Raw genomic sequence first — 17,863 nt, forward strand, 5'->3', positions numbered from 1 at the left:
AAGACATAGTAAAGACTTATATTGTTAGAAAAAAGATTTCTATTTTGAACAAATGTTGCTCTTTTTAACTTTGTATTCATCAAAGAATCAAAGAAAAAAAGTATCACATGTTCCAAAAAAAACAATACGAAGCAGCACAACAGTTTCAACACTCATAATAAATCAGCATATCAGAATGATTTCTGAAGGATCATGTGACACTGAAGACTGATGCTGAAAATTCAGATTTTAAATAGTATTAAAATAGGAAACCAATATTAGAAATTGGCATTTTATGTGTGGTTTAAAAAAAAATCGTACTGCGCTTTCTATTCTAAGAAAATAACTTATACCCTTTGTTCTAAGAGAGCGGTAATTTCAGTCAGGAGTGTTCGCGGTCAGCCCTTCATGTGACCGTTGGGGGTCCTGACTGCGGTGCTGTGTGCAGTTCATCATGGCGGCGAACAGCAGCAACAGCACGAGCGGTAAAAGCGGCGGAAAGCAGTCCGCTCCGTCTGCCGAGCAGGTAACGACGCGTCGGGTTTATTACAGTAGCGCGTGAATGCTTTATCTGCGCCGCGAGCGAGTAACGCGTCTCCTGTAAACAACAAAGCCGCGAGCGCCCGACGCCCCTCAGTGCATTCAAATGGATGCGTTCAGGTTTTGTCGGCTCGCTCGCGTTGTAGACGGGCTGTGAAGCATGTAGATTGGGTGTGTAATGTGTGTATTGTTTTCGGTTCAGACTGAGACGCGCGCGAGCTAGTTTATAGTCGCCAATGCAATGCAAACCCCAGATCAGCGCACGAGACATAAAAGATACTGTAATTTTTATAAATCTATATAATCTGGGTATTTGACGTTAGGTTGAATGTCTCCACCCATTAAACTAGCACATGCCCTCCTGTCTCTATAAGGAATCTGTCACTATTCCTGTCATACAACACTTACACGACAGAAGTCCCGTCAATTAAAGGCATTCCTTGGTCTAACATAGATTTTACGTGTTTAACAGGTTTCATAATGTGCGTAATTTGTATATACATATGTGACCCTGGACCACAAAACCAGTCATAAGTGTCGATTTTTCGAAATTGAGATTTCTACATCATCTGAAAGTTGAATAAATAAGCTTTCAGCTGATGTATGGTTTGTTAGGATCAGACAATATTTGACTGAGATACAACTATATGAATGTCTGGAATCTGAGGGTGCAAAAAAATCAAAATATTGAGAAAATTGCCTTTAAAGTTGTCCAAATGAAGTTCTCAGCAATGCATATTACTGATCAAAAATTAAGTTTTGATATATTTATGATAGGAAATTAACTAAATATCTTAATGGAACATGATCTTTACTTAATGTCCTAATGATTTTTGGCATAAAATAAAAATTGATCATTTTGACCCATACAATGTATTTTTGGCTATTGCTACTAATATACCCCAGCGACTTAAGACTGGTTTTGTGACCCTGGACCACAAAACCAGTCAATTTTTCGAAATTGAGATTTATACATCATCTGAAAGCTGAATAAATAAGCTTTCCATTGATGTTTGGTTTGTTAGGATCGGACAATATTTGGCCGAGAGACAACTATTTGAATATCTGGAATCTGAGGGTGCAAAAAAAATCAAAATATTGAGAAAATCGCCTTTAAAGTTGTCCAAATGAAGTTCTTAGCAATGCATATTACTAATCAAAAATTAAGTTTTGATGTATTTACGGTAAGAAATTTACAAAATATCTTCATTGAACATGATCTTTATTTAATATCCTAATGATTTTTGGCATAAAATCAATAATTTTGACCCATACAATGTATTTTTGGCTATTGCTACTAATATACCCCAGCGACTTAAGACTGGTTTTGTGCTCCAGGGTCACATATAATATAAACTATTATGAAATATTAATGTTATCTCACATATATTTATTTAAATTTATATTTTAAAATTTTAATAATTTGATTACATTGTAACTTTAATCATTTTAATTATTTAATAAATATAAATTGTAAATATAGTTTGTAATAAATATAAATATTTATTACATGAAAGTCCAAAAGTTAAAATAATAATGTGAAAAAAAGTACATTTTAGTGCTCTTAACATTTAGGAAACTAAATCATTAACAAGAGACCATATAATAATTACCTCATAAAAATAATTTTAGCAAGCTTCCCCCCTCCCCAAGTCATAAAGGGGACAGAAAACGTTTTTTCTAAATGCACCTGTATATTTGAATCTAACGATCTTACTATTATTATTATTTAATTTTTTACAATTTACTACCTTATTAATATGTGTGTTATTAATATGTGTGCTTGTGTTTGTTTGAATCAGGTGGTGGCTACTTTCCAGAGGATGCGACAGGAGCAGCGCAGTATGGCCTCCAAAGCTGCAGAGTTTGAGATGGAGATCAACGAACACAGGTGTGTTTAATAAAACTGACTTCCCTTCCCTTCCCACATGGATCCTCAGCTGATAAAAACATCACGATAATCCACACCGCTGCAGTCCATCAGTTAACGTCTTGTGAAGCGAAAAGCTGCGTGTTTGTAAGAAACAAATTCTTCACATTTTAACTTAAACTGCTTTAAACTGTCACTTCCAGTCATATGAATCCATAATAACAATTCCTCCGGTAAAAAAGTCCCATCTCCTGTTGTCTCTCACATCAAAATCCACCCACATATTTGTTAGAGCTGTTTTGGACTGGTTTTCACTTGTAATCCGTGCATATTTCTCTGCTGATTCAGACTTTTTCACAGGAGAATCAATGTTAAGGATTTAGGGCTTGTATTCTAGTTAAACATGTCTCAATGATGGATTTGTTTCTTACAAACACACAGCTTTTCACTTCACAAGATGTTAATTGCTGGACTGGAGTGGTTGTTTGAAAGGCAGTGCAAACACATGCACTCTTGTTCTAATGCTCATCACTTCCTCTCCACAGCCTTGTCATTGACACGCTAAAGGAAGTCGATCCGTCGCGGAAGTGCTTTCGTTTAGTGGGCGGTGTGCTTGTGGAGAGGACGGTCAAAGAAGTCCTGCCTGCATTAGAAAACAATAAAGAACAGGTACAAATCTGCTGCTGGATTCACAAACCTTTGGCCGTCTTAAACGATGCATTATTAACGCTTCTCTCCTTCCGATCAGATTACGAAGATCGTGGAGTCCGTTAACACACAGATGCAGGCGAAAGGGCGGGAGCTGACGGAGTACCGTGAACGCTACAACATCAGATTAGTCGGAGAGGATGACAAACAGGGCAAAGCCGACGCCAGTCAAGCCAAAGAGAGTGAAGGAGGAGGCTCTAAAGGAGGCGCCGGAGTGCTCGTCTCCTAGTGGATTTTTCTGTAAACGCTGGTTAGAAATCGTTGGCGCTTTAATATTTGCGGAGAGACTGAGTTGGCATGTTTCTATTTAGTCTTACAGATGCCAGTTATAAAACACGAAAGAGAGTGAAAGTCTCGGTTTTCATGCATGTTTTGTACATTGGTAATATTAAAACACAACACTCACAACAACACCTTTCCTATCCGAACATTTACGGCCGTTCACAACGAGGATGCTGCGGCTAAATTGTTTTTCATTATTTACTTTTCAGTCCCGTTTATTACAAATAAAACCTGTTTCATTTCATGTCTAAATGGACTGCATGAATTCACCATGTTCAAAATGGTTTTGAGGCTTGACTTTCACTTTCTTCTGCTTTGGGAAGACGTAATATTTAGTAATATTTGGTGCAGAGTGAAACGACGGCCAGCGACTGTCTCGTACCCTGGACCTCTGACTGTTGACCGCAGCTCGAATCCATTGTTTATCGTGTCACGACTGTACGCCTGTGGACGACGCCTTTTTATGTTTGTTTTGTTTTTGTGGTTGTTTTGGTTATTGAATTAAAAATACATAATTCAGCAAGATCTGTTCACAGCGTTGCGTGTTTTGTTTGTCAATAAATTGGAGCAAAAATTTTTAAAAAGCATGTGTTGCTAATTTAGTTAATAATTTAGTGTAAATAGTACAATACAGTATATTTGTACAATAGTAATATATTTGTCTTCATGTTTTATAGATTTTCAAAAAATATAAAAATAATTTTGCTATTATTATTCAAACAATGTTTATATCACAGTTCAAATTCTGTGAGAAAATGTACTTTTTTACTAAATTATGCAGCCCTATACTGTAAATGATTTCTCTTTGTTTTGAAAGCGACTTCTGTGTGACAATAATTTTACAACTCTAGTTTTTATGGAATATTTTACAATATATACCATGATACAGAACAATTACCATATGCATATACCATGGTATGTGGATGACACTACTTCAAAGTAGCTGTATGCAAGTTTTTTTGTGTTGTTTTTTTTTTTTTTACTATAAGTTTCAAAATCATTCTGATGATACACTGACGAATACGTCAAACAGCTTTAGTTTTTTTCTCACACTGCCCCAAACCTCTATTCTGGGGTTTACTAATATATAGGTAAATATCACATTCATAAACAATGATAAAAAAAAGATACCCATTTTTTTTAATAGTTTAAAGTCTATCATTAGTGATAGACATATTGATAGCATTGGAGGCATAAGGAACTTTTATCCATCTTAAGGACTTTTTCAGAATTAGTGTTGAAGATTTGATTTTAATACCCCTAATAGTTCCTTATTTTTTTTGTGTGTGTGCAATTTGTTTTAAATTTATTTATTTTTATGTTTTATTATCAATTACGTTTACCATTATTGTTAAGTATCTATTAGTTATGTGAAAAGTTTTTTGTTGCTGTTGTTTGTTTTTTAAATGCAAGTTTGGTGAGCGGGCATGAAATTCCGCGAAAAGGACAGATTGCTTTACGGCAGCAACAAACGCACGTGCACAGCTATCTACTGTAATTACGTCGACTTTTACGACAGGAAATTCCACTCGCTTAACTGTAGGGGGCTGCAAAGTCTCGAAAATGCCGTCTCAAGATCACCGATTACAATATTATGTTTAAAATATTTTTTATTATATTATTGTATATTTTATAATTTTAAACCTAAGCATTACTATGGCACCATGTGCAAAAACATCATTGTACTTGATGATTAGCGCTTACTGAGCACATTTAGCACGTAATACACCAAAACTGCAGGACTTCCGGTCTGTCATTTTAACCAAGATAAAATATAAATTAAAAAATAATTTCCGACGAGGATGGGATTCGAACCCACGCGTGCAGAGCACAATGGATTAGCAGTCCATCGCCTTAACCACTCGGCCACCTCGTCTGATACACACATGTGCATGTACATGATCCTTTTGATTCCATACAAATGCACTTTTAGGTCACAACACATCTATTTTTTGATGTCTAATAAGTGTTTACTGGTATTTCTTCTGGCTGTTGCTAACAGGAAGTGTTTATGGAGTCGAAACAGACACGTACAGGCACGCCAGAGCACAAGTAGTGAGCCGAGCCCATTTTACGGTGTTTACGGTAACGTTAACCGGAACAGTAAACAAACATGCGCCGCCATGCGCAGTGTGTGCGCGCTTCACGAACGCGTTTCTCTTCTGCTGTTCACAGGCGTCTTTTCAATGCATGCATCCAAATATGCAAGTCAAATCTCCTTTAAACTGACCCGCACTACATCTGGCTGCAATGCAAATCAATGCAGAGTCGGCTGCTGCATGCATGAGGGCTGCATAGCTGGCTAACCCTAGCTGATCTGTGTGAGCACTCTTTATTTCATTAGCATTAACCAAAAGGTGCTAGTAATTGTAATGCATTTCTCTAAAAAATGCTCCGTGTTTAAGGTGGTACTCAGTGCCCTTCTCATCGTTGCGCTGTTGCAGCTTTTATATCTGTCTTTCCTCTCAAAGTTGCACGGCAAACAGCAGCGCTACAAGTATTCTGAGCTCTTTGGCTCCAAAAAGACCGCAAACCAAGGAGAGAAGAACCCCAGACGGGAACATCTCAGATACTCTTTATCCACAGGTGGGATCTTCGATGGGAGTGGACAGTACCGCGTGTATAAGAACCTAATCAAAAGCGACTTCTCGACCAATCAGAAGCCAGGCGCGGATCCCAGATCGCACCACCTGGCTTTGGCCACGCATACGACCATCAACAACCTTCACCATTTAAGCTCTTTGCTGGATCGCTGGCAGAATCCGCTATCCGTTGCGATATTCGCCAACGGTCAAGATGTCAAGTTCGCGACGGCGTTCGTTTACGCCCTCAGCCTGTTTTGCCCGAAGGTTCAAGCATTGGTGGATTTCCATCTTGTTTGCCACTCGGGCGAAATGGCGAGTTTCCCAGAGCAAGATCGAGAGCATTTCGCCGGTCTGGAGGAGATGGGCTGCTCCGGCGTTTTCGCCAAGCTTGAATCGCACAGAGACAAGTATAAAAACTACGCGATTGGGAACAATGTCTCGTACCCCAACAACCTTCTTCGCAATGTGGCTCGCAGCGGCACAGATGCCGCTTACATCCTGGTCATCGATATCGACATGATGCCCAGCGCCAATCTGCACCACCAATTCGTGACCATGCTAATGAGGCGTGAACCGGCTGTGGACGAAGTCCTCGTGCTTCCTGCGTTCGAGATCAGACACACTCGTAAGATGCCCGAGACGAAGCCGGAGTTGGTGCAGCTCTATCAAGTGGGTGAGGTGCGGCCGTTTTACGATGAGCTTTGCCCTCGCTGTCAGGCTCCTACGAATTACTCGCAGTGGGTCAATCTGGCCAGCAGGGGCTCAGGGCCACTGGAAGTGGCGTACACTATAAACTGGGCCGATCCGTGGGAGCCTTTCTACATCGGCGCTCGAACGGTTCCTCTCTACGACGAGAACTTCAGGCAGTACGGCTTCAACCGCATCAGTCAGGTGAGGGACGGAGAGGTGGACCCCTGCAGGAAGTGTATACGCGACCAATCGATTCGCCAAATGCAAAACAAACAAACACACACACACTAAAGAAAGATTTTAGCGCTCCAAATAGGAAAAAAGAAACCCTTTTACTGCAGGTGCGTAGAGCCAAGGGAATACTTGAAAACGAACAAGAAGGTAGCAGGCCGCACACAGTCCAATACAGACTGGAAAAGTCTAGCAAAACATTTTTTATTTTATAAGTTGCATCATGCAAAAAGTCATCCAAATTCAGTTGGACTCAGTGTCAGTCAGACTAGCTACCTTCTTGTTCGTTAACACACACACACATACATACACATTCATACACACATACATATATGTGTAATATATATAATTCATGTTAAATAAAAAAAAAATTGAATTTATGAACATGATTTATTACTAGTATTATTAGTATTTATATTAATTATAATATTATTGCATACATACAGTCATGGCCAAAAATATCGTCACCCTTGGTAAATATGATCAAAGAAGGCTGTGAAAATTAATCTGTATTGTTGATCCTTTTAATCTTTTATTTAAAAAATTCACAAAAATCTAACCTTTCATTGGATAATAAGAATTTAAAATTGAGGGAAATATCATTATGAAATAAATGTTTTTCTCTAATACGCATTGGCCACAATTAATGTCACCCTTTTATTCAATACTTTTTGAAACCTCTATTTGCCAGTTTAACAGCTCTAAATGTTCTCCTATAATGCCTGATGAGGTTAGAGACACCTGCAAGAGATCAGAGACCATTCCTTCATCCAGAATCACTCCAGACCCTTTAGATTCACAGCTCCATGATGGTGCTTCTTCTCTTCAGTTCACCACTCATTTTCTACAGGGTTCAGGTCAGAGGACTGGAATGGCAGCAGAAGCTTGGTTTTGTGCTCAGTGACCCATTTTTGTGTTGTTTTTGAGGTTTGTGTTTGGATTATTGTACGGTTGGAAGATCCAAACATGGCCCATTATAAGATTTCTAACAGAGTCAGTCACTTATTGATTTTTTATCTGTTGGTATTTGATAGAATCCATGATGCCATGTGTCTAAACAAGATGTCCAGGACCTCCAGCAGAAATATAGGCCCACAACATCAAAAATACAGCAGTATATTTCATTGTACACATGGGTACTTTTTATCCCTGTGTTCACCAAACCCATCTTGAGTGTTTGCTGCTAAAAAGCTCATTTTTTAGTTTCATCTGACCATAGAAGCCAGTCCCATTTGAAGTTCCAGTCGTGTCTGATAACTGAATATGCTGGAGTTTGTTTTTGGATGAGCGAGGAGAATTTTTCTTGAAACCCTCCCAAACAACATGTGCTGATGTAGGTGCTGTTTGACAAATTATTTTAAGGTTTTCTGACCCAGAAACTCAACTATTTTCTGCAATTCTCCAGCTGTGGTCCTCGGAGAGTCTTTAGCCACTCAAACTCTCCTCCTCACCGTGCATTAGGACGATATAGACACACGTCCTCTTCCAGGCAGTTTCCTAACATTTTATGTTGATTGGAAATTGTTAATTATTGCCCTGATGGTGGAAATGGGAATTTTCACTGCTCTAGCTCTTTTCTTAAAGCCACTTCACTAATTTGTGAAGCTCAATTATCTTTTGCTGCACATCAGAAATATATTCTTTGGTTTTTCTCATTGTGATGGATGATTAAGGGAATTTGGCTTTGTTTTCCCTCCTATTTATATTTCTGTGAAACAGGAAGCCATGGCTGGATAATTTCATGTTCATAATCACCCTGGAGTGATCAAAATTGTGAATATGAATGTTAATATACTTCAGATAAATTTTACTCATAAGAATTTCTAGGGGTGCCAATAATTGTGTCCAACATGTATTTGAGAAAAACATTTATTTCATAATGATATTTCCCCCCATTTTAAATTCTTATTATCCAATGAAAGGTTAGATTTTTGTGATTTTTTTTTAAATAAAAGATCAAAAGGATTAACAATGCAGATTAATTTTCACAGCCTTCTTTGATCATATTTACCAAGGGTGCCGACGTTTTTGGCCATGACTGTACATGCATAAATTGTGAGTCGATTAATTATATATATATATATATATATATATTTTGTTTTTGTTTTTTGTTTTTTTTTACACACTCTTACAATTAATGTTGTAATATAATATTATGATATTCTAAATATAATAATATACTACAATATTTTAAACATGCATTATATTGTTTATATATTCATATTTACATTGTCATTTGGCAGATGCATACAATACAGGACAATAGAAGCAATTAAAACCAACAAGCAATTAATATATAATCATATATATATATTATAATGCATAATAAAATAATATACATAAAATAATATAATAATAATTTTAAAAAGATGTTTACATTTTCACAGCATGCACACGTGTGTGTGTTTGGAATATTAGGCAATATTATGATATTTAGAGTATCAAATTATATAACTATAATATTTTTTAAAAATATTGTTTGTGTATATATATATATATATATATATATATATATATATATAATAACTTTACAATAATTTAATATAATATCCTAAACATATTATATGATGTTTCCAGAATACCATACAGTGGGGAAAATAATTATTTGATCCCCTGCTGATTTTGTAAGTTTGCCCACTTAAAAAAAAAAAAAAAGAAGGGTTTATCATTTTTATGGTAGGTTTATTTTAACTGATAGAGACAGAATATCAAACACAAAATACAGAAAAAAGCAGCATACAAATGTTAAAAAAAGATTTACATTTTAGTAAGTCAAATAAGTATTTGATCCCCTACCAGCCAGCAGGAATTTTGGCTCCCACAGATTGGTTATGTGCACATGTGGAACACAGATTAGTCCTGTCACTTTAAGAAGATACTCCTAATTTCAGCTCGCTGTGTGTATAAAAGACTCCTGTCCATAGAATCTGTATCTTCCATTCCAACCTCTCCACTACCATGGGCAAGACCAAAGATTGTATATCTACACAAGGCTGGAATGGGCTACAAAACCATCAGCAAGAAGCTTGGTGAGAAGGAGACAACTGTTGGTGTGATTATTCAGAAATGGAAGAAACACAAAACAACCATCAGTCGGCTTCGGTCTGGAGCTCCATGCAAGATCTTGCCTCATGGGGTAAGGATGATCATGATAAAGGTGAGGGATCAGCCCAGAACTACACGGGAGGAGCTTGTTAATGATCACAAAGCAGCTGGGACCATAGTCACCAAGCAAAACATTGGTAACACACTACGCCGTGAAGGACTGAAATCCTGCAGCGCCCACAAAGTCCCTCTGCTCAAGAAGTCACATGTACAGGCCGTCTGAAGTTTGCCAATGAACATCTGAATGATTCAAAGAAGGCTTGGGTGAAAGTGTTGTGGTCAGATGAGACGAAAATCCAGCTCTTTGGCATCAACTCAACTCGCCGTGTTTGGAGGAGGAGGAATGCTGCCTATGACCCCAAGGACATCATCATGCCAAGAACATGGAGGTGGAAACATTATGCTTTGGGGGTGTTTTTCTGCTAAGGGTACAGGACGACTTTACCACATTGAGGGGTAAATGGACAGGGCCATGTTTTGTAAAATCTTGGACGAGAACCTCAGCCAGAACACTGAAGATGGGTATTCCAGCATGACAGTGACCCGAAACACACGGCCAATGCAACAAAAGAGTGGCTCAAGAAGAAGCACATTAAGGTCTTGAAGTGGCGTAGCCAGTCTCCAGACCTCAATCCCATAGAAAATCTGTGGAGGGAGCTGAAGGTTGGAGTTGCCAAACGTCAGCCTCGAAACCTTAATGACTTGGAGAGGATCTGCAAAGAGGAGTGGGACAAAATCCCTCCTGAGATGTGTGCAAACCTGGTGACCAGCTACAAGAAGCGTCTGACCTCTGTGATTGCCAACAAGGGTTTGCCACCAAGTACTAGGCCTAAGTCATGTTTTGCGAAGGGGTCAAATACTTATTTGACTTACTAAAATGTAAACCTTTTTTTTTTTTACATTTGTATGCTGCTTTTTCTGGATTTTTTGTTTGATATTCTGTCTCTATCAGTTAATTTAAACCTACCATAAAAATGATAAACCCTTCTTTTTTTCTTTTTTTAAGTGGGCAAATATAATTAATATATAATTAATATTAATTATTGTAGCAGTTTGTTTGTTTTAACCCCCAAAACTAATAATTAATATTAATATAATATTCTAAACATATATGTATATGTATGCTGTAAAATTACACCAACAAAGTTAAGTATTTAATACATGAATTATAAAATGTTGCTTTTTTTTTTGTAAATGCATATATATATATATATATATATATATATATATTGCAATAATACTAATTAATATTTTGTATAGTGTAAATAGAAAGTGGACTGAGTTCCGGTGTGAACTGAGAGCCCTCTTGTGGTGTAAAATATGAATTTATTTTTGTTATTCATTAATTTACCTGCTGACTGATTTCTCTCTTCTCTTCAGGCCTGTGAGCTTCACATCTCCGGGTACCGCTTCTCTGTGGTGAGCAATGCGTTTGTGGTGCACAAAGGGTTCAAGGTCCAGGGAGAGTTTCACAGCAGAAAGGACGAGGAGAACCGCAAGAACCGCATCCTCTTCCGCAGCTTCAAGGAGAGCCTGAAGGCCAAGTATCCCAGCTCGCCTCGCCACTGCTGAGAAAACAGATGGCGATGAGAGAGATCACGTCTAATCCTAACCAACATCTTCCAGACTTCATCTGAGAATCACAGATGCACAAAACTGAAACAAAGAACCTGTTTGTATCTCATTTCAAACATCAAAAACTCTACAGTCAAAGGAGATCATTCTTTCATCAATAAGCTGAAGACATGATCCTTCACGCTTTAAAGAGAGAAACTAAATAAAGATGGTCCTTTTTATTTATCATTTTTGTTTTCAGTACATTTGTGACTACTTTGAAATTTGAGAGCAAGGTAAAATGTCTCAAAATTAACTTATTTATTTGATTTTTTATGCTGTTTTTCATCTTACTTTTCTGAGGTTTTCAATGCATTTTTTTCACTTTCTTCCCCAAATTTAAGGCAAGGCACCCCAGGTGAATAGGGTACAAAACATTAACTAATATATATCGCTATAATTTTCTAGTTGATTGATTACATTAAGAAACATTTTTTTGTATAGCAAGTTATCTAAAATGGTATGTCTAAATATGCAAATTATGTCAATATCTAATTAATACACTAATTTGCATACATTTCCAGAACATAAATCTGAACATGAATTAAGCCAGGTTCAAAATTGTTTCATTTTGTTGACACATAAAAGTCAAATGTTTGCACAGATGCATTTGGATTTCTTTTTTATATCACTAAGAAAAATGTGTTTAGAAATAAAATGTTGAATAAAGTCAGGCAAGTGATATATAACCAAACCTCTTTGTAAAAACCCTCAAATTTTAAGATTTGGTGTAAGTGCTGCTGAAGTAGAGAAATAAAACCCTATAAAACAAGTATTTTAATTGAAATCTACAGACACAAATAGATTAAAATAATAGATTAATCAACTAGTCTGAAACAGGTTATGTTGTTTCAAAACTGTCCAGTGCATGAAAAAACAGTTATTGCCTGTAGTGTCTTGCCTTAATCTGAGAAACGATTTGAGAAATGACATGCAATAGCTAATGACATTACAATGATGAGTACGTATACAGTTCTCGATCTCATGTTGTGACGTGTGTTTGAGTTACTGACGAGACGAGGTCTTGTAAAGACCCAGAGATTAGTTGTAAAGCTATTAACATATTAAGGTCGATAGGCCACCTTTATGCTAATAACAACTCTAAAGACGCTCACAGAGCCTGATGATATTACACACACACACAGGGAGCGGCGTCTGAAACTCATATTAGTGTTTTAATTATACTGTGGATTAGGGGTAGATGACAATTAAGCAACACTAGATTAATGCAGGAATGTACAGTTGTAGTGACTGCAGATGATTAGACTGAACAGGCAATACTGTATATGTCAGATTTGTAGTGTTTAACACTGACTGGGGCTCGTATATATTGTCCTTTGTTTTGGGAAAATCCAACCCATTTTCTTTTACTTTATAGTATTTTTCTTCTTTTTTTTTTCTGATGTGAAAATCTTGCCTGATATTGAAAGAGTTTATTTTTACATTAGTTTTACATTTGTACTATTATTTTGCCAATTATTTATTTATTTTTTATGTCATAAAAGCAACACTTTGGTTATTTAACTCCGATTACCCTGATAGTGTTGTGTAGTAATGGAAGCATGAATGTTGTGACACTGGAAAAACACTGTCAAATCAGAAACCTCGTTGTGATACTGAAACAAAACAAAACAAAAAAAAAGATTGTAAAGTGTTTTATAAAATTGTAACATAAAGTGGACATGTACTTATTTGGTTATACATGAAACTAACACTGTTTTAGTTATTGTTGAATGAAGTTCTTTTGCTTTTATTATTAATATTGACTTGTTTGTTTTGTATCTTACAATAAATCTACAACATTTGTGTTGGTCTTTTTCAGTCTAACTTCTATAGCAGATGAATTATTGCACATTATATGTTTCTGATAATATAACACTGTAGGTCTGTTATAGAGTGATTTACGGCAAGGAAAAACTAAATTGAAATTAAGAACATAACTGTGCAAAGTTCAGATGATAGAAAACACTTAATATAGCCTATATATACCTGTATATAGTTTTTGTTTGTTGGTGTCAAGATGCATCCAGTCAAACTCAATGCATTTTGGTGCAAATGCATCTGTAGAAACTAGCAAAATTAGACAGATGTGATATTTAATTGGCATCTGTCTTAATTTCAGTCGTTTCTACCAAGTGACAGATATATTTGTGCCTAAAAAAAGACAATTTAATTGGATGTACAGTAATTTCACTAGATGATCATGGAAATGCATCATTTACAAATTATTGACAAAATTAAGTGAGACAGAACTACAATCTGGACTGTTTAATACAATGAATGCAAGCTGAGAGACATTAAGAAACTAAACTGCTATTTTGTGTATTGTTGGGTCTTATTTTAACGTTTTATAAATGTTTGATTTTAAGTTTATTTATAACAGTTTTGATACTGTGTTGATGTAAAATCTGGGAGCTAAAGCAAAAAATGGATGTGAACAGATAGATCAAGGCCACAAAAGTAGGCAAAATAATAAAAAAAATAATAATGTTGCAATTTTCACTCACATTTTTACACTTTGACCCCTTTCTATCCAACTTTTTTTGTTGTTGTTGTTGAAATTCGCTATTTTCTGTGAATCTGCAAGACTGTGCAAGATTCATTTAACGCTAAAAGAACAACAAAATGCAGCAGCCTAAACAGGAAAACTATTTGTGCTACAAACCAATGTAGCCTATTTATAATTAAGACAATGCATTAAACAGTTATAAAGACTTCATATGACAATATAATTTGATAAGAAATACCAGTTTGAAGCACAGCGAGTTGTTTTGTGCAACAGTAAATCCTGGAAGACAATGACACCGGAAGTCCTACACTCAAGTTACAAATGGCCGCGCGCGCGCGCGCTCTTGCATTAAAAATAAGGTGGATTACATTGGAATATATGAGTTTATTAGTCTGAAGCCTACACTAATAAACATCTGAGTGTCATTTTATAACTGAACCAGTAGAGGGAGTAAAGTGTGAGGCGGGAGACAACCGTCCCTCCAGCTGTTTCATGCCTCACCTGTGTTATGTTAAAAATAAAAAACTGTGTTATGTTAGTGTTTTACCCGAAACTACTTACATTACAGCAGGTTAAGCCGCTATTTTTTCTTCAGCTTCTGGGTCAGTCCGTCCTGAAAGTGAACTTTTAGTGTTTGTGTTAGCAAAGCAAATTCATACCCAGATAGCACACATAGGTCTGCAAGATGTCTGTTAAAGATCTCTTGATCTGGAAAGCATCTGCTGTCTCCAAACGTCGACAGACGTCTTTCAAAAGTCAGTTTTACATACATTCTAAATCATAAACATCTTAAAGACATCTAGACGTCTATTTGACTTCTAAAAGGAAACGTCCTATAGACGTATTGCAGATGAGCAAACACTCTAAAAAATACATCTTGCAGATGTAAATGCAGACGTCAAATAGACGTCTCCAAGATGTAGGTGTGCTATCAGGGTAACAAAGCAACTATTTTTTGTACATTTTAAGACCAAGGAAATAATACAGGAATCAATTGGTCACTTGCAACACATTTCTTGACGTTCTGACAGGCTGAGAGGATTGCTTAGGAGAGTTTTGGGTAACTTTAACTAGATGATCGTGTGTGTGGAAAAAACGCGCGATTTTACAATTATGATTAGAGAGCAGAAAATCGGGTGGACCCGTTTGATTTGCGCCAAAGTGAGGCACGTGTTTGCTGTGCCACCTTGTGTTCGTGTGAATTGGTGTCTGTGTGTATGTGTGTCATAAGGTTTAGCTGCTCTTCACCTCTGATTAGATGGACCAGATCTTGATCTGGCAGAACAGCATTTAGGCTACACGTTTACACGCTTCAATAACCCCATGCTGAGGAGAACGCAAACAAACATTCATTTCAGTTTACATCTGCTGCTAAACGTGATTAAACAACCACAGAAGTAAACTGCTGCTCTTCATATGGCATGCGATTCATTTCGATTAGTTTGACACCATTCTTAATTATCCAATAGCCTATATATCAATTAACTTATTGTAAAGACACAAACGTAACTGGAGAGGCAAAATGTTTTGTAGTGTAATATATTATTGACAACCCAGCTAACAGAAAACGTTCTGAGAACTTTGGCTAATGCTCTCAAAGTTATTAACAAAGGTAAGGAGTATGGTACGTTCATTCTAAATTATCTGGTATTTAATGTTTTCAAAACATTAGCAGAAGAACATTATTTATACAGTCATGGCCGAAAATATCGGCACCCTTGCAATTCTGACAGAAAATGCAACCCTTCTCTCAGAAAACTGTTGCAGTTGCAAATGTTTTGGTACTCACACTTTTATTTTTAATTTTTTTGTTTGTTTGCATTGGAAAAACACACACACACAAAAAAACAAAACAAAAAAACAGAAGAAAAGTCAAATCTGATACAACTCCACACAGAACCCCAAAAATGCACTGGACAAAATTATTGGCACCCTTAACTTAATATTTGGTAGCACTCCCTTCGGAAAAAATAACTGAAATCAATCGCTTCCTGTAACCATGAATGAGTACAGTGCTATGGATTTTTTCTCTCAAATCCACAGACAACTCTTTACACTTCTTTCTTTTCTCCATGCTCAGTGTGACACACAACACAAAGTCAACTTTTCTCCATTTTAACTGGTTGCAAGTGTGATTACTATATTGCCCACACCTGTTACTTGCCACAGGAGTGTCTAAATACAAATTACAGGAGCATCAACATGCTTGAAAAGCAATTATTTCTTACAATTTTGACAAGGTGCCAATAATTTTGTCCAGTCCATTTTTGAGTTTTTGAAATTTTATCAAGTTTGACTTTTCTTCTCTGTTTTTTTTTTTTTTGTGTTGTTGCAGCGCAAACAAAAACAATAAGCATGTGAATACCAAAACATTTGCAATTGGAACAATTTTCTGAGAGAAGTGTTGCATTTTCTGACAGAATTGCAAGGGTGCCGATATTTTTTGGCCATGACTGTACATGGTTCATGGATTTTTTTCTTTCTTTCTGAAACATTGTAGTTGGATGTTCATTTAACATTCTTTTTTAAATGTCAGGCCTACTACTTGTTTCAGAACGTTACAGATTATTCAAAAGTAACAATAACCATAATGATAAAAATGATAAAACGGCATGTTCCTTTACTGTTCATATTTATATAAAAAAAAAAAAAAGTTTTTAAAGCATTTAGCCTAATAAACTGGATGTTTTGAACCTTGAGAACATTTAGAAATAGCTTATTGGGAACAGTAGCAAAACATATGTTTGTTAGCTGGGAATAACAGTTTTTCATTCACAAATTACAATAGCTGTTTTTGCTGATTACATTAGTTGTTTACAATTCTATTTATGAACTTCGCAAACACCTTCATGTCATGTTGGAATTGCCGTAAATACCTACAAGACAGTTTAGAAATTCTATTTGGAATGTTCACACTGTTTGAAATAAATTAGTTGCCATGGTAACTGTCAGGATGCCAAAATGTATTATTCCATATCAAATTGAAACTATTCTGTATAAAGCCTTTTTATCAAGAGTAAAGCTATAGGGAAATTTATACAGCTAACAGTCTTTAACTTGAAAAAGCTGCTATTTTGGTTGTTTTAGATAATGTCAAAACAGATGCAACAGTTTGAAGGTAAAAACATCTTAATGATGGATTCTTTTCTCACAAACACGCAGCTTTTCACTTCATAAGACATTAACTGATGGACTGGAGTGGTGTGGATTACTTGTGGATTATTGTGATGTTTTTATCAGCTGTTTGGACTCATTGTGACGGCACCCATTCACTGCAGAGGATCCATTGCTGAGCAAGTGATGCACTGCTACATTTCGCCAAATCTGTTCTGATGAAGAAACAAACTCATCTACATCTTGGACGGCCTGATTTTTTGGGTGAACTGTTCCTTTAATCCAAAGCCATTTACAGAACAGCTCAAGGTTTCATCTGCGATGTCTCTGAAAACGTACGACGTCTGTCATCTCTGTACATTCTGTACATGTTTGCATTGAACCTCTTGTTCTCTCTCTTCTCTTGCCTAAAGAAATGTGGGAGAGGAAGCAGAAGGCATGATGGGTGAGGGGTTGGTGTGGATAAGACGTTTTATTAAGCAGGTTTGGTGAGGTAAAGTGGGGCTTATCCCAGCAGCTTTGGGGAGCAAGGCTTATTTGGGTCACAGAGCTTTATGACACAAGCAATTAGCAGCAGCGCTAGCAGGAGGGAGGCAGGCCTGAGATTAGCCACCCTGAGCCGGGAGAGAAGGGCAG

General features: G+C 36.6%; 2 protein-coding genes and 1 non-coding gene across 3 annotated transcripts; 2 read left to right on the plus strand and 1 right to left on the minus strand.

Moving 5' to 3' along the window:
- Window positions 1-346: 346 nt before the first annotated feature.
- On the plus strand, window positions 347-3,904 carry pfdn2 (prefoldin subunit 2). The gene is made up of 4 exons (XM_058783331.1): window positions 347-505; window positions 2,322-2,410; window positions 2,935-3,058; window positions 3,138-3,904. The coding sequence occupies exons 1-4, from the start codon at window positions 434-436 to the stop codon at window positions 3,324-3,326; spliced, it is 474 nt and encodes a 157-aa protein (XP_058639314.1). The 5' UTR covers window positions 347-433; the 3' UTR covers window positions 3,327-3,904.
- Window positions 3,905-5,173: 1,269 nt separating this feature from the next.
- trnas-gcu (transfer RNA serine (anticodon GCU)) lies at window positions 5,174-5,255 on the minus strand. The gene has a single exon. It is a non-coding gene; the product is annotated as a tRNA-Ser (tRNA).
- Window positions 5,176-13,410, plus strand: b4gat1 (beta-1,4-glucuronyltransferase 1). The gene is made up of 2 exons (XM_058783302.1): window positions 5,176-6,855; window positions 11,371-13,410. Exons 1-2 carry the CDS (start codon window positions 5,752-5,754, stop codon window positions 11,560-11,562), a joined length of 1,296 nt encoding a protein of 431 aa, XP_058639285.1. The 5' UTR covers window positions 5,176-5,751; the 3' UTR covers window positions 11,563-13,410.
- Window positions 13,411-17,863: the final 4,453 nt, after the last annotated feature.

The sequence above is a fragment of the Onychostoma macrolepis genome, chromosome 07 (assembly GCF_012432095.1).
Source record: "Onychostoma macrolepis isolate SWU-2019 chromosome 07, ASM1243209v1, whole genome shotgun sequence".
NCBI classification, from domain to species: domain Eukaryota; kingdom Metazoa; phylum Chordata; class Actinopteri; order Cypriniformes; family Cyprinidae; genus Onychostoma; species Onychostoma macrolepis.